The 24,581-nt window shown below is 34.1% G+C and overlaps 1 protein-coding gene across 4 annotated transcripts in view; it reads right to left on the reverse strand.

Moving 5' to 3' along the window:
- The window catches only part of DYNC2H1 (dynein cytoplasmic 2 heavy chain 1), a 169,427-nt gene that overhangs the window by 107,781 nt on the left and 37,065 nt on the right, over positions 1-24,581 (reverse strand). For all 4 annotated transcript variants that reach the window (XM_035327873.1, XM_035327865.1, XM_035327882.1 and 1 more), the window contains exons 41-60: positions 24,121-24,276; positions 22,818-23,077; positions 21,927-22,173; positions 20,919-21,070; positions 19,766-19,910; positions 18,436-18,538; positions 16,887-17,054; positions 16,585-16,709; positions 15,126-15,374; positions 13,810-13,918; positions 12,919-13,032; positions 11,977-12,119; positions 11,394-11,475; positions 9,090-9,244; positions 7,127-7,264; positions 4,606-4,719; positions 2,326-2,486; positions 2,037-2,160; positions 1,397-1,518; positions 656-742 (exon numbers count right to left, since the gene is read on the reverse strand). In XM_035327873.1, the coding sequence (XP_035183764.1) occupies positions 656-742; positions 1,397-1,518; positions 2,037-2,160; positions 2,326-2,486; positions 4,606-4,719; positions 7,127-7,264; positions 9,090-9,244; positions 11,394-11,475; positions 11,977-12,119; positions 12,919-13,032; positions 13,810-13,918; positions 15,126-15,374; positions 16,585-16,709; positions 16,887-17,054; positions 18,436-18,538; positions 19,766-19,910; positions 20,919-21,070; positions 21,927-22,173; positions 22,818-23,077; positions 24,121-24,276 (2,954 nt within the window). The remainder of the gene's footprint in view (positions 1-655; positions 743-1,396; positions 1,519-2,036; positions 2,161-2,325; positions 2,487-4,605; positions 4,720-7,126; positions 7,265-9,089; positions 9,245-11,393; positions 11,476-11,976; positions 12,120-12,918; positions 13,033-13,809; positions 13,919-15,125; positions 15,375-16,584; positions 16,710-16,886; positions 17,055-18,435; positions 18,539-19,765; positions 19,911-20,918; positions 21,071-21,926; positions 22,174-22,817; positions 23,078-24,120; positions 24,277-24,581) is intronic.

Raw genomic sequence — 24,581 nt, forward strand, 5'->3', positions numbered from 1 at the left:
GGCTCCATCACCTGCACAGCACAGAAGTGCTTCCCAGTGTTCAGACAGAACCTCATGTTCCAGTTTGTGCCTGTTGCCTCTTGTCGTAGCACTGGGCACCACTGACAAGAGCCTGTATTGGTCTTCTTTGCACCCTCCCTTCAGGTATTTATTGACATTGACAAGATGCCTCTCACAGCCTCCTCTTGTCCAGGCTGAACAGTCCCAGCTCTCTCTGCCCTCCCTCATAGCAGTGGTGCTCCACTCCCTTCATCATCATGGTGGCTGTCTGCTGGAAACTTTCCAGTATGTCTGTGTCTTTCCTGTAATGGGGACTGAGAACTGGACGCAGTGTGGCCTCACCAGTGCTGAGCAGAGGGGAAGTATCACCCTTGTCGATCTGCTGGCAACACTTTGTCTAATGCAACCAAGAATGCTATCAGCAAGGGCATGTTGCTGACTCATGTTCAACTTGGTGTCCCACAGAGCTCCCAGGTCCTTTTCTACAGAGCTGCTTTCCTGCTGAGTGGCCCCCTGCATGTACTGGTGCCTGGGGTTCTTTCCTCAGGTGCAGAACTCTGGACTTCTCCCATTTATTTATAACAAATATCATTACTCATACTGTAAATTCATCAATGTTTTTATTTACATCTTGAAATAAACAAACCCAACATACTTATCTTTCAGTTCTGATACTTTTTGACCAACAGAATTCAGAAGATCTTCCAACTTCTGTTTTCTGCCTTCAGTTTTCTTGAGATTACTGAAAGATACAACACTCATTTTAAGAACATGCACCTCAACAAACAAACAAACAAAAGGGGTGGGGACTGTAGCAAAAAAAATGTTTTTATACAGATAGTCCAGAGATAATTTTTGCGATTTGTATTAATAAAAATCTGTTTTCTTGTTTAAAAATTTTGACTAATTCTTATCACATATCTTTAGAGATACAAACCAACTACATGCAAGTGTATTCTTATAGATCAGATCAAATTCTTCCAATATATTATTTTAAGACAATCAGTATATATTTCTCAAATTACAGATGGTCATAAAAATATTTTATATCTTTGTGATTACAAGGAGAAACCGACAATGATTAGTAATGCTTGAGAAAAAAAAAAAAAAAAAAAAAAAAAGAGGAACCACACTTCGTATAGCAAAGATTTCATTGACACATTTTAAGTATACCTGCAATGTTCACTTCTCACAGACATATTTCAGCATTGACTGGTAACTAGAGATTGGCAAAAAATCTATATATGTTACATACTTTTTTTCTGTCTCAACATGAATAGTTTAATACTTATTATTGAGCTACAGTTTCTTATTTTTAACTAACTTCAAGTCCTCTTAGTCTCTCCTGCCAACACTGGAATTAAAAACATTTATCCTGAAATAGTGTCTAACTCACGCTTCCAAGCCAGCCTTTTCTTTTTCCAAAGGTTGAATTCGTTCTAGGACATGGGAATACTGGACATTGGCATTTACCCAAGCCGCCAATGGAGCAGCTGCAGCACTGGCTCGTTTAGCGTTCTGAAAAAAAATCAGTAACAGTAACAAGCAAGTCCTTTAAATATGATGTACATGAGAAATACAAGATAAATAATTGCAACAGATTTACCACTTATCAACTTTAATATGCTAATTAGCCAACTCCTCTCTTAAACTTATATTTTATATTGTTACTAAGAGATTACATTGTAGGCCATCAATCTGTATAAAGAAAATAATGTGTATTTTTACAACTGTGAAGCTCCAAAGGAGTTATGAAGTTCAAATTTTATCATTGTGTTCCTTCCCAGGGAACAAGTGTACTCTTAAAACTAAGGAACTAGTATTTAAGAATTCTAGTGGCTATTGAATTCCATATAGCTACTGCCAAATTTGGTCTCAAAGATCACCAACATATTACCATTACCATCATAGCTCACCTTTTTTTTTTAACTGCATGTTATGTTAAGTCTCCCAAGAGATTTTTGGTGATGGTGGTTGTTTTTGTTGTGTTTTTTTTTTTTTGGTTTTTGTTTTTGTTTTAAATTCAAAAGAATTACCTTAGGATCAAAAGATGTTCTGTTTTTGTAAAGAAGTTCTTCAACACTCTCTCGGATTTCTTTTGGAATGTTACGGGCATCAAAGGTTGCTATGTCCTCCCTCACTCCTCTTTTGGCCAAGAAACTGTAAAAGTATTAAATAATTAAGTAAAGAAAATACAAATGTTCAAGAGATTATTTCCATATGAAATAAAAAGAATTCTGCACACACATCATTCCTGAATATAACAGAAAGCATTTCATATTGCAAATTTACTTTCTAAGGCTGAAGCTTAAATAAAATCCTCACCTCTTCATGCTCACCCACGACGTATCAAAAATCCCCATCAGCCGTAAAACTCCTTCTAGGATATCTCTGATTATGTCAGGGGGCATCCGTAATGACCGAATTTCTGACAAAGACTCTGGCTTTATATTTCCAACTGCTAACTTAGCTTCATTAACCAGTGGCTTAAAACATAAAAACATATCAAAAAAGGTATGAGGATATAAGAAACTTAAAGTTTGCCATTTTGGCTTTCATACGTTTTCTTCTTCATTTTAGCATTAAATATTTCATTACCTAACCAAATACTGTTGGTATGTATTCATGTACACAAGTTACTAAAACAAAAATGCCACCTACCTGTAGTAAGTACAGTTCCATCTAAAACACATTTCAATCCTTACGTTCTCTAACTTTACATTCAGCACTATATTTCATAAATATTATGTATATAATGCCATTAATCATATTTGTTCTTCCACTGCTTAAAAGTTCATTGTGATGTGGGTATGGTTTAATAATGATCTCAATTTCTATTTACAAAAACACCTAAGAATATCTGTGTACAAGAAGTACAGTCACAAAAGCTTGATCTTTTCAGTAGCTAAGCAAATCCAGGCACCCTTTGCCTTTACCAACAAAGCCAAAAAATAACGAGGAAACAGAAGTTAATGAATTATTAAATACTGTGCACACCCTGCACATCTTACATATTTATCAAAGTCCAGAAAAAGGGTTTTAACCAAGGCCTTTAGTTCTATGCGACTTTAATAGAATCATAGGATCACAGAATGGCTTGGGTTGGAAGGAATCTTAAAGATCATCTGTTTCCAACCCCTCTTCTCAGGCACAGAGGAGGGGCTCATTGATCTGTAGCTCCCTGGGTCCTCCTTTTTACCCTTTTTAAAAAGGGGAGTGATGTTTCCATTTTTCTAGTCACCAGGGACTTCAACTGCCACAACTTTTCAAATATGATGGAAAGAGGCTTAGCGACTACATCAGACAGTTCACTCAGGACCTAGGATGCGTGGCATCGGGCTCCACAGAACCTTCACTGCAAGGATATCATCCCTTGGTACCTATGATATTCAAAAGTAAAGAAAAATAATTTGCTGTACTTTTTCCTTATTCTTTACTACAATTTTAAAATGGATGGGATGAAAAACAGAGACTAAAATCAATGACTCTAGACACATACCTCTACCACAAAACTGATGCATACAGGCTGTAAAATCTCTTGAAGAACAGTGTGCAACAGAATCACAGAATGGTTTGTGTTGGAAGGGACCTTAAAGATTATCTAGTTCCAACACCCCTGCCATGGGCAGGGATGCCGCCCATTAGATCAGGTTGCTCAGAGCCTCATCTAATCTGGTCTTGAACACCGCCAGGGATGGGGATTCCACAGCTTCTCTGGGCAACCTGTGCCAGGGCCTTACCACCTTCTGAGTAAAGAATTCTTCCTAATAACTAATCTACATCTACCTTCTTTTAGTTTAAAGCTATTACTCCTTGTCCTATCACTACATTACCTGACAAAAGAGTCCCTCCCCAGCTTTCCTGCATGCCCCCTTTAGGTACTGGAAGGCCGCTGTAAGGTCCCCACAGAACCTTCTCTTCCCCAGGCTGAACAACCCCAGCTCCCTCAGCCTGCCTACATAGAAGAGGTGCTCCAGGCCCTTGACCATCTTCATGGCCCTCCTCTGAAGTCATTCTAATATGTCCATGTCCTTCTTGTGCTGGGGGCCCCAGAGCTGAATGCGGTATTCCAGGAAAAGGAGATATAGGATTTTATATATATATATATATATATATATATATATATATATATAGTACATGTAATTGTCAGAATTAAGTAGTAACTGGAAACTCTCTCTCATTAAACCATTTCCCTTCAGCTCATTGTGCAAGCTTTATGATATTACCAGCTTCATCAAGGAGAAGAAATACAGTAGGTCTATAAAACAGATTAGTAATTCAAAAATATTTCATTAATCTGTAGAGCTCAGCTGCAGCACACCATGGCACCATGGAAATAGCAACTGAAGTTAAGATTTGACCTGAAAAATCTTTCTGCAATTAAGATCAAATATAATACCACTTTGAATGCCAAAGTGACAATCTGCATTCTGACAAACAGAATTAACTGTTTTCTAATACCAGAAGGTTTTTATATTTAAATTATTTAAAGCAAAATTTAAAAAATACTAGGATAAATTGTACAGAATCATTCTGCATGGCAGAACTTGAATAAGCCAAATAAAATTGCACCACAAAATATTACTTCTCTGTATTAGTTCTTACCTGAACCTCCTTTAGCTCATCTTCAATTTTTCTTTTTCTTTCTTCTATTTCTGCAGCCTCTTCTGCTATCCTTTGTTTTATTTTTTCCATTTCTGTTTTTTGCTCACTAGCACTCTGTAAAAAAGAATACCTTTAATTTTCAAATTTACACATATTTTATTCTACTTTTTGTTCTCCTTACATTATAATATAATACCAGTCACAAAAAGTATCTGAAACTATTTGATAAGAGATAAGTTGTTTCAAAAACATACACAAGCATTGGTATTAAGCTTATATTCATGTAACTAAATTATATGGAATAAGCACCTTTTGCTTTTACTGCGTCTCCTTCTTTACTGTACCACAGACAAGATCTGTACCTGTTTTTGATGCTTATTATAACCTTTTTCCCTTTGTCTATGATTCTTCATTTTCTATGAAGATGTCAGACCTTCTGTAAATGGTTAAGACTGGCAGCCTCTAAAATACTTAATGCATTTGAGAGTAGTATCATCCTGCCTTTATTTTTGTAGCTGCTCATATTTCTATTTCTTTCATGACACCACTGAATCTCTCCTTTTCTGTGACATTCATAAAAGCAGCAATTGTGTTCAAACTACAGCCTCTTAGCTTAAAAATACTATTACAAGACTTGTAAAGTTGCATTTATTTGTTCATGAGGACATTTGCATGACATCCTACACATGTATTATAAGTTGCTTGGGTTTACATAATTTTTTTTCCTGAATTTGTATTGTGCCTAACACAGGGGGATAGCAACCATTAGCCACCTCCAGAACTGCTAAGCAACAATAAATACCCAATACATAAACTAAAAAAAAAAAAAAGCTTATAGCATGAAGTTAACATAAAAACAGGAACTACCGAAACCAGTCACAAAACAACTAATGGAGGATAAATGCATAAAGTAATAAAAGTGTAATATTCTAGGCTTAGTTCAACTAAAAGATACAAGACATCAAAGCCCATGGTTTATATTTTTATATATTGTCTTGTATGCAATATATCATTCTAACCAGCAATTGTTGAGCTGAGTGGAACTTGTAGCGTGAAGTAATAAATGTGTAAAAGCAGAGAAAACACTGAGATTAATAATAATCTTTCTGAGCACTTAACCTAAGCTATAGACAGTATATCACTGAAATCCATAAAAGTTGTTCATTCTTATTCAGAGAACATTAACTACATAAAACTAGCTTAGATATTTCATGCAAATGTACACGTACTGATAACTCTGAGTAAGAAAACCTTAAAATTCTGCTGTAGGTCAAAAGCCTTGCTCTGAAAGAAGATAAAAAGTGCCTATGTATTAAAGACCTCTCTCTTACATAAATTGGAACATTTGAAGTGATGTTAATATGTCAGAGGGCACCTGTACTTTATGCTAATTTGAACCACAATTCTATCATAATTTTTCTGATATCCATAGGCCCATCACCAAATGTTTCATTGCTTTTGGCTTAATCTTTGCTTTTGTTCTACAACGTAATAGATGCTGCATGGGTAGCAGATTAGTCTACTGAAGAAAAGCAAATAAAGATTTAAAAGAGAAGTCATGGGAAATGGAACAAAAATTCTTTGAAGCCAGCAGTGAATACACAAAGCCAATCATCAATATTCAAATACATGTACAGTAAACAGACCTAAATAGGCTAAACAGGCTAAAATATTAAATATTTTAAAAATTGCTAACAGGAAGTAGGCTTCTAAGAATGGAAAATAATGCACCTTAACAGCATTGTGAAACAAATGGTTTGAAAGAAACCATTGCATTGAGAAAATATATCCTCTCTGAGCTTATTTATTTAAGCTTGTTTCAGACTGACCAGACTAAACCAATGCTAAAACAAACACAGTGCAATGAGATCAGATTCATTATGGCTTCACCTACATTTATTATTTCTGGAAGCATCAATGTAGAGACCTACTTTCTACACAGTTAGTGTATTTAACTGAGAAAGTACTACTAAACAAAATCACCTCCTCAAAGAAAAGGTCTACCCCTGAGCTGAAGGATAAAAATTTCAAGGAGTAAAAAACACTAAGCAATTACTTAACTTCATTGGAGGTTAACTTGTAGGATTGAACCTCATGAAATACATACTTTCTAATAGTCTACATTCCTACATCCTTCAATAGGATTTCTTACTTAAATTAGTGCTACTTGTCAGTGTTTTCTTGAAAGTTCCTATCTTTAAAAATCATAAAACCGATCGGTTTGGATTTATGATCTTCTAGGAAACCTGACAGACTGATCTACAGCAGTAAATGCTACTCAGAAAGTGGCAGTGTTCTCTTCCTACTCAATCAGTTCAGACCTGATTTAAGTTACCTAATCTTTTGTTCTGTTGCTGCAAATTTATTGAAACACCGAGCCTCATTCAGTCCCTTAGACAACTTCTTGCAAAAGCATCAGGTTTAGCACTCCTTGAAAAGACCACCAAGCACAGGCAGCTATGGAGATGGAAAACAGAAAAGCATTTCTTTTTTTCACTTTTGGTATGATCGTATACCGCACCTGCATAGATACTGTAATTTCCTGAAGGGCAGCATCAGCCTCATCCTGCTTAGTTTTGAGTAGAATGCTTTGTTCTCCAGCTTTTCTGTTCAGTTCATCTACAAGGGCTTTAGCTTCATTCAGCTTTGAAACACCTGCCTATAAAAGTTTATAAAAAGCAATTGCTTAGCAAGGAATTTTAAGTGGATATAAATGAATTTTAGTTAGAAATAATACATACAGACTAAAAGTGATGTAGACTAACATAGTTCATTTTTAATTTCTTTATAAAAAGATGTGTTTAGTTCTCACCTGTAAGCTTTGAGTCACAAATAACCCATTGTCTCTCATGCTCTCAAAAAACATGATTTACTTTTTAATTATGTCAATGAAAATTTCAACAGATTTTAGGTTCATTTGTCATGTTCAACTTTTCAAAAAATTTATGTTCCACATTATCTCACTATTGTTTACATTTTCTTAATATTAATTATCTCAAAAAGGAGAGTTGACAATCCTAGATGTGTCAGTGTAAGGTCTTTAACTACATCCAAAAGTTGAAAATGAAATCCTCAAAATAAAGTTTTAAAGGAACAGCAACTTGTACACAATCTTTTTTATTATTATTATTTATTTAATTCAATAACATTTCAGTTAACTTATATTAACTCCACACAATTTTATTTTCTATAATAGCAAATCTACAATAATTAAACAAATTGAAGCAAACCGTATTTCTACATATTTGTACATTCTCTAAAGAACTTAGATGAACATAAAACAAAGCCTCAACCAATTATGTTTTTTTCTTTATTCACACTTTCTAAATTATGTACTTTAAGAAAACAGAATTATTTCAACACATCTGAAAAAATATTAAAGATAAAATAAATTTTTGATGTAGCATAGACATCTCCCATTTTCCTGTAAATGATTACTTTTCTCTACCCAAAGAATTCAACTAGTAAATAAAGTAAAAGTGTGTTAGTTGCAAACAAATCAGAGCAACTTCCTAAAAAAAAAAAAAAAAAAAAAAAACTTCCTATCTTCCTATAACTAAAAAATTGCATACTATGCAATTAGTAAGCTATGGAAAAAAATATTAGAATAGAAAGAATATAGAATTCAAGGCAAGAAGCTGCAAGTATGATTTCAGAATAGTACCAGGGCTCACTGGGAAAAGGAGCTGAAAGTGAGGGGAAAAGACAAAAATATTATGTCCTAAAGGACTGGAAATACATTATGAGGGAAAAAGAAAAGGGAAATACAAACAAACAAGGAATTATTAATGGAAAGATAGCAAATAAATTTTAAAAAATAAGCATGTTACACATACAGAACAGGAATAAAGTGATATCTTTGGGATGAACTCCATTTGGTCTAGGGTTGCATAAAAGTTTTGATGTATGGAAAAGTTTGAAATCAATTCCAAAACACTAAATAACAGAAAAATACAAATCAGGGAATTTTGGCCAAAGCTACAGAGGTAACCTTGAGATTACATAGTTTACAGCTTATCAAGCTAGGAGGATGCACAAATCACACAAATGCAGTTGTTGTAGAGATATAAAGAAAGGGTTGGTGTGGGTAGCCACACGAAAGGAAAAGTATATAAGCCGAGGCATAATTTAAATTGATCAAAAGATGGGTGTGTTTTTTGCAACACAATTCCATAAAATTATGAATAAAATTTAAAGTGCTTGTAAATACTTTTTACTTTTACAAGAAAACATACTTATTCTGAGATGTGCTTGAGGTAACATATTGATGAAAACAAGTAACATTTCTAGACTCTAGAACTTCTGAACAAAGATGGCCATTGAGATTCATTTTATTCCTCTTTTAGAATCACAGCATGAGTATAGGCAGGCAGGGGTCACCCCACACAACTGTTTTAGTAACTACAGCTCATAATACACAAGATATTTCCAAACATGAGAGTATTTTGAAAGGCTGCATGCTAAAAATCTTTTAAAATACATACCTGCAAGTGGTTCTGCCTTTTTATTAGCTCTCTTCTTTTACTGTTATTGATTGAACTGTATATGTGAAGGAATGTCATATACCTGCTAGGTGTTGCTCCATACATTTTACATGATTCGTGGATTGCCAGAAATGACTTAAAAAAATCAGAATCACCTGTGCAAGAGAAAGTGGCATACAGATATAATCATTCGTACCTCACATTATTGTAAGGATGAGTATCAGAAGGGTTTTGAGATATGAATTAAGGGCATTCCAAATATGACAAAGATTCTTTCTATTAAAGCAGTTTGTAGAAGCCAGAATAAGCTTCCAGATGAAAAAGATACAGAACAATTCTTAGCCTAAGCACTGTCATAGTCAAAGGAAAACAGCCTCTCTAATGGGAAGAGTCAGTACTACACAGATCCCTTTAGGGCTCAAATTTTAGCTTTGTAACAATGTCTCCTCCACAGGAAAAAGACTGGGCTTTTTCTACATGATCTGATCTTCAGAAGTAAAAAGACTAATTCCAGAGAATACACCCCCGCTTGGACAGTACTATAGGCTACAGTGAGCACTGAAATCTATACAAATAAAAGTTACTTGCTATGAATATCCATTACAGTAGTATCTGCCATAAAAGAAATGAAAGGTTGCTTTTGAATGAATTATGAAGAAATTACTGACTTTTAGAGGAAAAAAGAAAAACGGCAGTTAGCTGGGTAGTCAGAAGGTTGATAAAGTAGCACCTCACCTCACTAGAAAACTGAAAAGAATTAAATTGGTATTACATGTGGTCTGCCTTATAAATTCAAATTCTAAGCATAAAGGTGGGTGGAAACCAAAAAATCAAAAATCCCACTCTTGACAGATAGGAAGCTTATTTTCATACTGTTTGAATGGAGACTACATGGCGACTACTGCCCAAAGATACTAGTTTAAATCCTTATCTGAAGTTATAATTATTTGCTATACTCCGCTTGGTGTGGAGTACAGGTGAGATTTTACTTCATCTTCTGTCACTGTGCATAAAGGCAGTTCCCAGATTTATTCACCTCAAGCCTATAAAAATGCAACTTCCAGTCATACATAGTGACAAATTATAAACCTACCTCTTCACAAAACTTGCTGCTTGATGGCTAAGTTTAATGTTTCTCACCTTTTGATAAATGATTCTGGACGTTCTACTGTATTATGAATTCAATAAACAAAAGCTGTTTTCTTCTCTCTTCCTATATATTTTTCCCTTCTTATGTTCTACAAAGATATCTACAATGCCATGACTTTTCTTCTTCTAACTCGTTCCCATTTATTGTCAGCAACCAGATTCTCACTGATATTCATATTCCTTCAACTTGTTTAAAATCTGAACACTACTCTCTAAATTCCAATCCTAAAATAATATTTCACCAACTTTTTAATCCTTCATTATTCTACCTTATCTCCATTTATAGTGTGTCTGAAATGGGTTTGGTAAAGTGCTTTTGTCTTTTATGTGTGACCACAGCAACATGGTTCTAAACATTGCACCCTTCCTTATATTCTTTTTTGTCCTTGTTTATTTATTTATTTGTTCCTATGTATTAGTAACTTCTTCCCATCATCAAGGAGAACACTTATCCTATCTGAATTGTTCTCTGAGGAACCACTTAATTCTCCATTCTACCACCAATATTAGCATCATAGCATCATCATTAACTTTTCTTTCCCTAGTTTTGCTACCAAAGTGTAACCTTTGGTTCTGTTCCTGAAATTCACTGTGCACAAACCTGTACATTTCTCCACTCTTCCAAAGGCTCACAAGAAAGCCATTAAAATAAACAGAACAGTAGAGTTTAAAATTTGACTTGTTTAGCCCGGAATCATAAAGACTCAGAGGACACTATATTTTCTTCTCTATAAACATCTCCACTGCTACGTATTCTGAAAGGAAAAGAATCATTAAAATAAAAAGAACGTCTAGGAACATGTCTGTGTTAATGAAAGAATGAAAACATATAGACCAGAAAATATAAAAGCTTTCAAAATGTTTCAAAATTTGAGGCTCTGAAATATCACATAGAAGAAAGATGCAAAACATAGCAAGCTAGAGTTTAATCAGTTTAGAAAATTGAGTATACAGTGGTTACTTGTGACAGAGGAGACTGTGTTTGGTGACTGCACTTTCCAGGCTAATATTCCTATGTGAAAAATGCCTCCCATGTGGGCAATACTGAAGCTTATGAATATGCTGGCAAAATCCTACTCAAAGTACCTATGCCCAACACAGACCTAAGTGATTAATAAAAAGGTGTAACAAATAGCTGGTCCACCAAAATATTACCTGAATGTTTTTTCTTCAGTTCCTTATGTGCTTTTCCAGTCTTCTCTTGTTCATCTGAATCATACAAAAGCATTTCAGGTATCTAAGGAAATCAAAATGATTTTTTGTATGACGTTACATAAAATTAAAATGTGAATTAAAATTAAAAAAAAAAAAAACACTTCAATTTAGTTGTTAAACTGAGAAGACTGAAAATTAGAAATTTATTCAGAATAAGGGATTTATAGAATATTTAGAGCCTTCTGTAGATCAATTTTACAATTGCCTGCAATAGATGACTTCCTGTTATGTCTGGTAAAAGAGCTTTGTTGGCTGTAAGAAAGAACAATTAATTCTCAGAGGACACCTTCAATAACACAAATTTCAAAGATGTAAAAAGCTACACAACAGAAATTAGAGAGTAGCTTAAATACAACTGTTGTGGATTAAATTAGAGAGTAGCTTAAATACAGCTGTTGTGGATTAAAGGTGTCCAGAATTAAACAATTACTAAGAATTAAACAATGCCTAAGTCTAAGTCTTTAAACACTTAAATCTTTTTTTAAGACTTTTAAGACTTTTTTAAAGACTTTTAAATCTTTACCTTTTTCATACTGTTTTCGGACCAGGTTTCCATCCACAAAACATTACATTTCTTGTACAGTGCTGGATTACTTTCACAATTTATTGTAAAATTTAAATTGGTAGAATCCATGATCAGTACAACATGCAGATTCTGTTGGATCCCTAAGGAAATGCAACATATATAGTAACTAACAATCTGACTACATGACAGATTTACTTCCAATACAACTGTCCTTTAAATACTTACCAGAAAACAATTTCTGAAAAAAAGATACTATTGCACTACAACACAGCAGGGCAGGAATATTTACAAATTGAATTTAAATAACTTAATATAGCATTATATATTCTCATTATGGATATTACAGTGTATTTTTTTTATTTAGAAGAGCTGACAGTATTTAAATGGATACCACCAGTTTACATTCCAATCAGTACAAAAACAATTAGAACTAGTTCCAAGGCCCTTGAGTATGACTGACAATTTCTGTATTCTTTCAGTAACATTAATTTATTTATCTGTAAACTACTTTATCTTCTTGTTGGTCCAAGAAGAAGTACAAATAATTAAAAAAACTATCTATTAACTTACTTGTAAGTACTCAGAATCCAAAGAGGGTTGTAGGTAAAATTGACAAATAGAAGAAAACTCTGTTATGATATACATAACCTAATCAAACCAGAAAACAATGGAGACAAAAGCTTTCCTCCTTCTAATTATTTTCAGTGGCAGAATTTACAATACCTTTGTAGAACATTCATGGAAGAAAAAAATCAGATAGAGGAATGAATTTTAAGCTAAGAGTACTGTGCCCTCACATATCACACTGTACTCATTATTCCTGCCTGATTTTTAATAATTACTTGGCTATTCAAAATATACACAAAAAAGACTTAGTAATTATTTTCCCATTATATCACTTTTGTAACCTTGTAATAAATTAAAATTCTGTTCTCTTACTATATGTGAAATAGTTGAAAATTGGTCCTGTAAATCCATCTTGAGAAGCTTGATCCTTTAGAGGAGATAACAATGGTTCTAATTCTTCTATTTTATACAATCCAGGAACTTCTCCTATTTGAAGAATGAATTTAAAATGTCAGATCAAACACAGCTTGCAAAGCAAACAGCTTGCATACAGAATTTGAGTATGGCAGTATTTACTACCATATTTTCATGATTTTCATCACAGGAATTCCATCCTTTTCATATCATGAAAATGACCAATTAAATGATAGTAATTCCATTTAACTTAATTCCATTTAATTTAGCCTACTTTGTTAATATTACTGAAATATGCTTCTACAAATATTCATTCAAGCCTACCCAAAGACAGTGATTCAATACTACATATAAATCAAAGTGTTCCTCTGATCAAGGAACAAAGCTAGATAACAAAGTAAAGTCACTCTTGTTATTTGTTATTGTTTATCATATTGTTACTTTTAAAAAGGGGTCTTTGCTGATGTTAGTCTAAGTAAATTACTCTGTACAATCTAGCAAAACATTACGACACCTCTCAATTTTGAATTTGAGTAGAAAAGAGGAAACTGTAGAGCTGAATATGTTATTATTTTGTTATTACATTATTCAAAAAAAAATGCTTTGAAATAAGTTATTTAATTTGCAAGGCTGAGGATTTCAAAAGCACTCACATTGCAGGGTAAGTGAGAAGATAGCAAAGTGAACTTCTAATCCATTGTCTCATGTACTATCACTCTAGCCAAAACTGTACTGAAAATTAATTAGCAATCTGGTATGGAAATAAAGTTGGAAAACGTCATCTAATTCTTCCTCATTGAACCAACTCTGTGTTAAAAGCAGTACCTAGTCTTTTTGGATTAATCTCACCTGAAGACAGTAAACTGTTGATCATCTCAAGGAATGTGGAATGAACAAACTGATAGTCTTCGAGGAGCAAAACCACTTGCTGTGCTTCGATGCCAGCAAGCTCCATCACCTACAAGCAGGAAAGGTATTTTAATCTTGGTATACAGAATACGTCTTGTTCATAATATGAATGATAATCTTCCTATTGCTAAAATCACGGTTGTTTTGTCTTGTGTTTTTTTTTTGTTTTGTTTTGTTTTTTCACAGCATCTAAACTGTGATACATTTACAAAAGATTACTAAAAGATTACTACACAGTTCAGTTATATGAGATCAAATATAAAAAAACACTCTACCTAGATGTACAACTTGGTAATACAAAAACAAATCAGATTATTTTTTGGAGTATATTTATGCCCTATTTATGCCGCACTTTTTGTGGCGGCTTATCTGTAAAATTTTCTTTAGCAGTTCTCAAGGTATTGAGAGCTCCTGATTAAAGGTCTGCATTTGTTTTTAAACAGTGTGTATTCTTTCATCAATCACTAAAATTTTACTTGATTCAGCTACTATCCTATGAACAAGCAGACCCTGGCATAGATAGAATATGAAAACACTCTCCTATGAAGACAGGATGAGAGAGTTGGGGTTGTTCCGCCTGGAAAAGACAAGGCTCCGGGGAGACCTTAGAGCGACCTTCCAGTACTTATTGGGGCCTACAGGACAGCAGGAGAGGGACTCTTTGTCAGGGAGTGTAGAGATAAGACAAGGGAGAACGGCTTTAAATAAAAGAGGGTAGATTTAGATTAGATATAAGGAGGAAATGCTTTACTATGAGGGTGGTGAGGCACTGGAAAAAAGTTGCCCAGAGAAACTGTGGATGCCCCATCCCTGGAAGTGGTCAAGGCCTGGCTGGATGGGGCTTTGAGCAACGTGGTCTGGTGGGAGGTGTCCCTGCCCATGGAAAGGGGTTGGAAGTAGGTGTTCTTTAAGGTCCCTTCCAACCCAAACCATTCTGTGATTCTATGATACATGAAAAAAATAAACAAATAAAATAAAATAAATCCAACATTCACATAAGCTTAGAATTATTATGTTCACAACACTCAGAAAAACAGCTGTAGTATTCAAAAAAGTAGAGTTTCCGTCAAGTGCTATGAAGAACAGCATGCATTCTAAACACTAAGAACTTGTAAAAATCTATTTTGGTTAGACTGTTTACATCAAGCTTGTCCTAAAATCTCTCACACAACACTTCTATATCCTTCAAAATTCCCTTATTCTTTTCTAAATACACACCTACAAAACTTCAAATTGTAAGACATTGAGTGACTTACATATTTAAGATCACTTTTGAACTGCTTCAGCTCATAGCCTCTGGAAATTTTGGGAGTAATTAGAACAGCTCCATGCATATGACTAACTAAAGAGGTAACTGTTCGACGACCCATACCACTCCGTCCTGCCAAAAGAAGCGATCCTCCAGGAAAACTTAGCACTCTGTCCACTCTAGACACATAATTGAGGACTTCTTGGAACAATAAAACCTCTATCTCTTTTTTGTCTCGCCCATAATGAATAACACCCTATTGAGAAAATAATTTTTTTTAAAAAAAGGAAAAAACAAGAAAGAAATGCATTAATTGATAATAAATACAGCCAGTAAGATATGAAAGCATCCAATATTTAAAAGTTTAGAGAAGAAGGCCTAAGACGCCACACTGGTATTCATTACAAATAAATTATTTATATGATAGAATTCATATACCTTGTTTGCCCTTTTCCAACAATGAATAAATCACATTACCTTAGCAAATGTATCATGCAACACCCCCAGCAATGGTGTCTCCTAGTATTCTTTCATATATTGGAACAGAAATCTACCACTGAATTCATCAGAACAAAGTCTGATCTGTGTCTCTGACTACACATGAGCACAACACGGAATGGTGTTTTAGGCAGCTAATTGTTATGTAATTGCTGATTATGAAATTTTCTACTCAAATACATATAATAATGGATCCTAAGATTAAATTCAGGCCTCATTATACTCAGCAAAACCTCATCTTTGAAGTTCAACATACTTGTGGAATCAGATTTAAAAAAACACACACAAACACGAACAAAAAAAACCCTCTGATTACTAACACTACTGAACTTCATAATTTTCCATATAGCCTATTGGTCACAAGTTAGCAATTAAGGAGGGGGAGCAGCTTCCCATCTAGAAGACCATTCCATCAAACACTACTAATATGTGGCAGATGATGTCAAGGCTCTTATGAAAAATCAATCAGCCTAGCAGAGGTAACATGTTTGCATTTCCCAATCAGTTTTATTTTTTATACTTTACTGTTTAAAAGCATGTGAAATCTCCAAACAATGTATTTGTATTTTTTTCAAATGGAAATTATGTTTGCAAATTACAAATTCATAATGAAAACATTTAATAAAACACTTTGGTACTCAAACAACAAACAAGTGTACACCAGTGTTTCTCAAAATGTTGTTCATTAGGCTGCTGTAAATCCTAATGGAAAGCAAATGTGACTGACAGCCATTTCTTAAAACAACCTTGCTACATGATACTTCTGCCACCTCCCAGATAGCATCACAGACTGTCCCTCACATGACCAAATGTCAGAAATAATTCCTTAACCAAGTCTCCACCCAAGCAGACTCCACCCTAAATCTGGTGCTTTTATGTCACTTCCTGAAAAAAATAAAAAAATAAATAAAAATTATGGAATCACTGCTGTGAATCCTTGCTGTTTATATTCCTTAAACTTGTCTCACTTTTTTAATAGTATCTTTCAGGTCCGCTGAGTTTAGTCTGCCAAGCGGTCTCCCATGTGGTGGTAGTGCTTGTCCTGGAGTAGTGAATGCCTCTTGACAAGTTCCCCAAGTTACATAGAAGATATCTGTGAAAATAAAATGAAACACATTTAAAAGTTCAGGTCCTCAGCTGATACACTATTTGACTTGATTAAACTAACTTTATGAGGCTTACTCATAAGTGAGGCTTACTCACTAAACTAACTTTTATGAGGCTCAATTAGAGTATTTCAAACTTATGTAATATACCTCAAATGCTTTACCTGCCATATTGTCCAGAACATCTGAGCCCCAGTCACTTTGAAACACTTTCATCAAAATGTTATCAAATACATGGAGATCTTTCATGCCTACAAGCTTGTCACGGAACAAACGACATGCTTCATAAGCAACAATTTCCAATACATAGTCTGCAGTTTGTGTAGATGGTCCTACAAAATTTACATAAGGAGAGATTTGATTTTATATTTTTTAAATTAATTTTACAGTTCTTAAACTCCCATTTCAAAATATGAGATTGAAAATGAGTAAGTGAAATTACATACCAGCAGGAGAGCATCAGTAAGGAAGAAATAAGAGAAAAAGTAAACACGTTATAAAGTGCTTTTTAATAAATTTTTTGTGTCATTACAAGATAAAATTAAAATATTTTATCAGAGAAAGTTCTCCAGTTTAGTGCCAGCATGCTAATGAAAACAATGTGTCAATGTGTTGCACACAAAGTAAAAGATAGAATTCCAGGTAAATTAAAAATAAAAAAAATAAAAAAAAAATAAAAAATAAAAAATAAAACTTTTAAAGTGAAAGTGAAAGACTGATAATACACACTAAAATTAAAATAAATCCCCCAAACTGTTTTACTGTTTTTTATTATAAAATGCCACTGGAGAATACAAAATTCTTCACAGAAGAAGGAAGGTGAGATGAATTTTAAGGTGTAGTAAATTACACACCATATTGTTCATCACTGTAAAAGAATCAGCATATGTCACCTTCAGATACAACAATGGAGTTCTTAACAGGTTGAGATTACCCATTCCTTGACTACCAGTGTAGCTTTTCTGACCTCATTCAAGCTCCATTTATACTATTTGATGATCAAATAAAATAAACAGAACACAAGTATAACATTCTTAGCTCTTTTATATTCTTTAAGCAAGCCCTTTCCTATAATTAATGTAAGTGCTAAAATACAATAAGGAGGAACTACCTAGTAATAATGGTTATTTCAAACTTTGAGGCTGGACTGTAATTCTCAAGCATTCCCAAACTGTGAGAATATTTAGGCTTTTATATTGATATGTGCAAGCTTTTATATAAATGATACAGTTTTAGGTATGTATAAGGGTGGTTCTATTCATTTAAGTAGATCAAAGATGGTGTGTAGAAGTTGTAGTTCCAGTCACATCACTAGTTTACACAACCAGCTGTAAAAAGAAAAGCATGAGAGGCAAGCCTGTGGGAATTCAGAAGACAAGACATATTCTCAGAAAAAAAAAAAAAAGTGGGCAATAGGAGGGACGCTGCAAGACCCTTCAGTAGAAAATACAACCTCACACTACTTCCCTTAATCTACAAATAGATGCCACATGTATTTTAAAACATCATATTATTTTTTTTTTAATTTGTCTACTATATGTTACAGAATGACTGTTAGACATTTTTCCTCTCTACTGAATAACAGAGTTTACAGTTTAGAAAAAGTACCAGTTTTACATGTTGCAAATGAAGTCAACAGTAACACTAACATCAGTCATATTTTAGGCTATTTTAGACCTGCTTTATCAATGAAAAATTAAGTAAATAACTTACCAACTGTTAAATTGTATCTGAATAAACCCAGAACCCACTGAGTAAGAATACATGGTGTAAAAAGGTAATGACTGTGATCATCAACCGTGAATTTTGCTCGTACCTAAAAAAAAAAAAAAGGAAGTCAGTCAAAAAATAAATGTGATATTTTAAAATGTAAAGCACTTGGAAACATACTTTTCATTTTTTCTAAAATACCAGGGAAATTAGTCTATTATGGCTACATATTCAGGTATCTTTATTTATGCACTCTGTTGTTATTTCGAAAAATGCAGAGATTGTCTTTTCTGACCACAGAAGATTTTCTTATAATTAGAACCTTTCTTCTCTACCATCTTTGAAGCAAACAATTGCAAGTCACCTAAAACTATTAGTGCACTTTTATTAGACATAGCATAGAATTTTTTTCTTACCAAATATGAAATACAAAGGAAAATATTCAAGTGTAACACTAGACTACCTAAATGAATAACACTTAGCACTAGAAATGAAGTCTTACAGAAATACTGTCTCTTCACCCCAAAAGGATACTTAAGTTTATAACTGTATCTTTAATGCAAAGAATAACTGCGATCCCCAGTTATTTGGTCCCGATACAATGAAATTTAGACTTAAGATTTCTTAGAATACATCAATAATATTATATGAAATTCATGCTAACTCGTGCATGGTAGCCAGTGACTATACCCACATTCTAGTCATAAAGATAGGTTTTGTTTCATGGTTCTGTCTAGATGGAGGCATGCATACATTCTTGGAACACACTGAGTGAACATACACTTACATTCCTCCCATCTTCCCCAGTAAGGGGAAGAAAAGGAATTACTTAAATGTTTTCCTAAGCAGAAGTTCCTAAAATTTTAAGTGGGAGGATAAAATAAGCTTGTGAGCCTAAACAACATTTTGTACAGTTAAAAATAGGTAATAAATATACACTTGATGTGTGTAAGGGACTCCACCCTCATCTCTCTCTGTTAACACTGTTAAAGCTTGTAATGAACTTGGATGTTAAAGTACACCATCTCCTGATCCAGTAAGTAGGAAAATACTACTAACCACATTTTATAAATCAGGAACTGAAAGTATAGATAGGTTAAGATACTTACCAAAGTCATACAAAGAGCTCTTACCACTTACTCAGTTTGCCTCTAATACCTAGAAATCTCTTCCAAATAGTAGCTGTAAAACTGATATCTCATGAAAAAGATATAAATTTAAATGTTAATACTGATCAACCTTTTTATTCTCTTGTTAATATAAAAAGCTGATTATTAAAAAATATATTTCTGAATTGTCCATCTCCATGAAAAACAAATTTAAATTTCCACACCTGTTCATATACTTGAACCATAGATCCTGCTAGCTGATGTACTTTTGGTAAAGAACCCCAAACAGGGTGATTCTTTAGGTTTTTCTGTAGTACAGGTTCCAAGTAGGCACTATAAATAGTTTGCAGTTGGTCTCTCTCTGGATAGCTACACAGGAAAAAAAAAAAAAAAAAAGAATTGCTATGGACTCTCATTCTTATTTTATTAAAAAGATTCAAAATTATACCCAAAATTATGGACAAATTTCAGTAAATAAGATCTCCATCTAGCAGCTAAGTAACATTATTGTTACCCTTAGAAATTTTATAAATGCACCTATAAATGTGTTTAGACAGAAAAAAAAAAAAAATCAATTTCTGTAATTCTGTAGCCAAAAAGCACTTTGATATAAAGCTGCAGAAAGCAGTTTAGTAAAAGTAATATAATCTGATAGGAAACATATTTCAATCATTTCACTACCAACAGGTAGCTACAGATTGGTCCTTAAGTGGTTTCTAGTGCAAAGAGATACCAAACAACACCAAATCTTAATCACAGAATGGTTTGGGTTGGAAAGGGCCTTAAAAATCATCAAATTTCAACCCCACTGCCATGGGCAGGGACACCTCCCAGCAGACCAGGTTATGCAAAGCCCTATCCAGCCTGGCCTTGAACACTTCCAGAAAAGGGGCACCCACAACTCTGAGCAATCTGTTCCAGGGCCTCACCACCCTCTGACTAATGAATTTCTTCCTTCTAGTCTAAACCTACTCTTTTTTAGTCTAGGCCCTCTTTAAATATCAGAAGGCTGCTATAAGGTATCCCCAGAGTTTTTATTTTCTCTAAACTAAATAATCCCAACTCTCAGCTAGTCTTTGTAGGACAGGTGCTCCAGCCCTCTGATCATTTATGTGGCCCTCCTCTGGTCCTGCTTTAACATGTACATGTCTTTCTTATACTGGGGACTCTAGAGCTGAATGCAGTGCTCCAGGTAGAGTCTTGCAAGAGCAGAGTAGATGGGGAGAGTCACCTTCTTCAAGATGTGAAGAACCCAAACTGTTAAAAAAGATAGAAGACTAGAACAGCCACAACTTCATAAAGAGTAAATTCAGCAAGGCCTCATGAACAGAGGTTGTATCTAAGTTCTGAAAGTCAAACCTACTTTCACATACTTACTCAACTGCACAAAGATGAACAATAGAAGTAAATCTGGAGGTAAGTTTATTTCTTCCTAATGTCCCTCCAGCAGTCATGGAAGCCACAATCTGGATGTTTTCTAAACCAACCCATTCCAGATTTTCATCGTAGAATCCTTGATATGTCAGAACCTTTTATAATTACATAAACATTTTATTAAAAGAAAGTCAACAGAATATCTTACTAAAAATAATTAGTGACAAGTAATTGTTATTACATTATTAACTGTCAGTTATGGTATGTTCAGTACTAGTGTCTTTTTCCATAATAGAGACTGAGATGTAAATTCTTAACCAATTACAAAATCCTGTAGAGAAAAATTAGTCACATGCTGTGAGGTCGAGGGAAAAGCCAGTATTGCCCATAATGACTTGGTAACTCTCCACAGAGAAAAGCATCTAACATAAGGTACAAATGCTGGTTTTCTGCCTTTAGTAAGAGATTAGAAGTTCATCAGTGGTAAGAAGGCATTAAGTGAAACCTTACTCTGGCCTTACTAGATCTTCAGTATTGGAAGGCTTTATGTCTAAAAGCATACTAAAGGGAAACAAATCCCGAAAGGAAATGGATGATACACATGGGTTATTCTGTACTAAGCATTCAAAGAAACGTAGAGAAAAAAAAAAAAGGGAATGTGATAAGCAGGAAAAGATATAAAAATCCGGATAAAGTTGTTTTTAAATGTTTCATTTTAACTTCCACTCTATCCTGACAGAAGTATCATGCCACATAATTAACTTACATTGTTGAGCATTGCTTACGTCATAACTCACTGAGGCAAGCACTGTCTTTATTGCTTATGCATAAGCTCAACATAAATGGTATTTTATTTCCTGCTGATATCTACATATTCTATCCATGTACAAACAAAAATAATGCCAATACAGATGCAGGATGCTAACCCTGAAAATAATCAATGTAGGTACCTACACTGAACTATTTACAGTATACTTAAGTCTCTTAAATAACAAAGACCTAAGTGGTTACCTGCTGCAGAAAAGCCACAAGAGTGATTGTTCCCCATTTATCAGGTTTGGGTAGGTTGATATCCTTTAAATACAAAACAAGCCTTTCACAGTCCTTTGGTCTGAATACTCGTCCAGTGTTTGTACTGATTACAATGCAAGTTTGACTGAGTTTTTGTATAAGATGTTGAGAGGTAGTTTGTGCACTGCAGTGAATGGTAGCAATCTGAGTGGATCGGAGTTGAGAAAATGCGTAACGAAGCAGCATCCTAAAATAGAAAATATGTACATACATGTAAGCATAAATAATACGTAAATGCATTAAAATACTGAGTATCCAAAATATTTTACAGCTTTTGAATTAAAATGAATATACTTCACACTATACTAATGTAAGAGGTGCTGCATGAGTTTTGCTGAATTAAATATTCTTGCCTTTTCAATCGTATCATTCTCCATCCAAGAAAAGAGTATACAGCTACACAAAATAAATATCTAGTCTAAATACCTTGTATATTGATCCAACCCATCTAAACAAGGAACCTAACAAAGGCAACAGAATGAGTTTAATTCAGTTGCCTGCACACAGGCACCTAGGACCTCTTGAGATGAGACCAGGTAGCTCATGTGCCTTTCAGCTGTTGCCCCATGATAGTACAGGTGTTTCAAAAGGTCCTCTTTCACATCTAAAAGCCTCAGGCTTTAGCTACATAGTGGCAGCTTGAGCTTTCCCTGATTTTATCTATTTGCCACGATAGAAGGTTTCATTTCATTAATAAATAAATGATAAATAAAAGATATTCTGTAACTATAAAATAGATGTTAACATGATAAAACCATTAATACAACATATTACAAACTTTTTCAAACAGCTGGAAGTATATTCTGCTTTAAATAGCAGTATTATTTTTACCCCTTTCCACATCCTTCAGGACCCACAAGAAGAAATGGCTCCTTATTGTTCGAGTCTAGCCAGGGTCTAAAGTAATCTAAACCCCTCTGCATGTCAGGGGTTTGGATGACAGGAAGTGTTTGAAGATTACTGAAATTATCAGCTGTTATATTTTCATTTTTCTTCAGCTGATACAGCATTAGTTGTCCAGTGTCAGTGTCATAATAGGTGTCCAGGGGCTTCCTTGGATTTGGTGGAGATTCTTGTGCCCAAGTGAAGATCTTTAAAATAAAATAAAATATAGTAAAATAAAGATTCTGTTAATTCCATATTCCAAATGACAAGACTGACAATTTGAAATTCATATAAGGAATGTGTGAATAATAATTTTATAAAAACAAACATTTAATTCATCCATTTTATAATTTTAAGGCTGTTTTTGAAACTGAATTCAATCATGTTATGCATGTTTTATGATGAAGACCTTAATGAAACAGTAATATATTCTCTTTCACTTATTTCTTTTTTGGAAATATAAAGAAACATCAACTCATAGAAACCAAAGGATATAAGATAAAATGTATTCAGCAAACCTTTATATAAACTTTATTGTTATTATTAGGCAACATTCATAATAATAAGACAAAAAACAAGATAACTCATTCCCATCAATAGCAATTACAGAAGCTGAGGCCAATTGTTGGCCATTGGCCCTGCATGTAAGTTACAGGCTGTCTTTTGGAAAGAAGTATTTCATTCTCTCCAACACAATATACATGTGTGGTTGTGGATATAACTCTCTCCAGAGATAGACTTATGTCAGCATTACGTACCAGCATGATAGTTTTCCGGCACTAGTGCCCTCAAGTATGCAAAGACAGAACCATATCCCAATCCATACAATATATAATCTCAAAATAATGCTGTAAGAGCACATCCCTGCTAAGGTGCAAAGACCCTTGTTATTATTTCACATATCCTGAACACACACACAAAAAAAGCACAAAATATATGTGTTAGAGAGACAGTAAACACACAATGTGGACTCTAGACGGTTCTTGCATAAAACAGTATGGACAGAGACTATTCTGTATGACGTGGTGCTGCACTGAAGGATTGCTGTCTGGGCTGGGTGCACTTAGCAAGGACACACAAAACATTTCTTTACTTCTGTGCTACTTCCCTGCAAACAACACAGACTGCAAAGAAACTAAAGCATAGATATTCTGTTATTACAAATTTTCATTGTCAGAAGACAGAAAATCACTATTCCTTCTAAATGCACTAAGAATTTTTTGATAAACTTGCTGAAAAAGATTATTACCTCTTTTGCAAATTCTTGCCGTGACCTCATGTTGAGATTGCCACCAAGACCCCGTAACAAGTTAATGATAAACTGTCCACGATCAGTACACCCACGAAGATGAGAGAGTCCATTCATCACAGTTCCAACCAAACTTGTTTCAACCACAAAGTCATTCTGTAAATAGCAAGTTGTAGAGTTGTAGTAGATTTAAGCATACTCCTAATAGTAAATGTGATGTATTACTATCAAGCTACTCCTCATTGCCCATTGACCCTTCCAGAAATGATCCCAACCCTGCTGTTCTAGAAAATTCACCTGATGTGCAATTATTTTTAAACTTTGATTTGCAAGTTTTAATCCTGTATTTAATTCCATGTTTAATTATGTATTGATGCAATATACTAAACAGAACTTTTCTAATGGATTTTGAGACTCTACAAGAAACCAAGATAACTATACTGCAAATCTCTCTCACGAAT

This window comes from Oxyura jamaicensis, chromosome 1 (genome assembly GCF_011077185.1).
Source record: "Oxyura jamaicensis isolate SHBP4307 breed ruddy duck chromosome 1, BPBGC_Ojam_1.0, whole genome shotgun sequence".
NCBI classification, from domain to species: Eukaryota; Metazoa; Chordata; class Aves; order Anseriformes; family Anatidae; genus Oxyura; species Oxyura jamaicensis.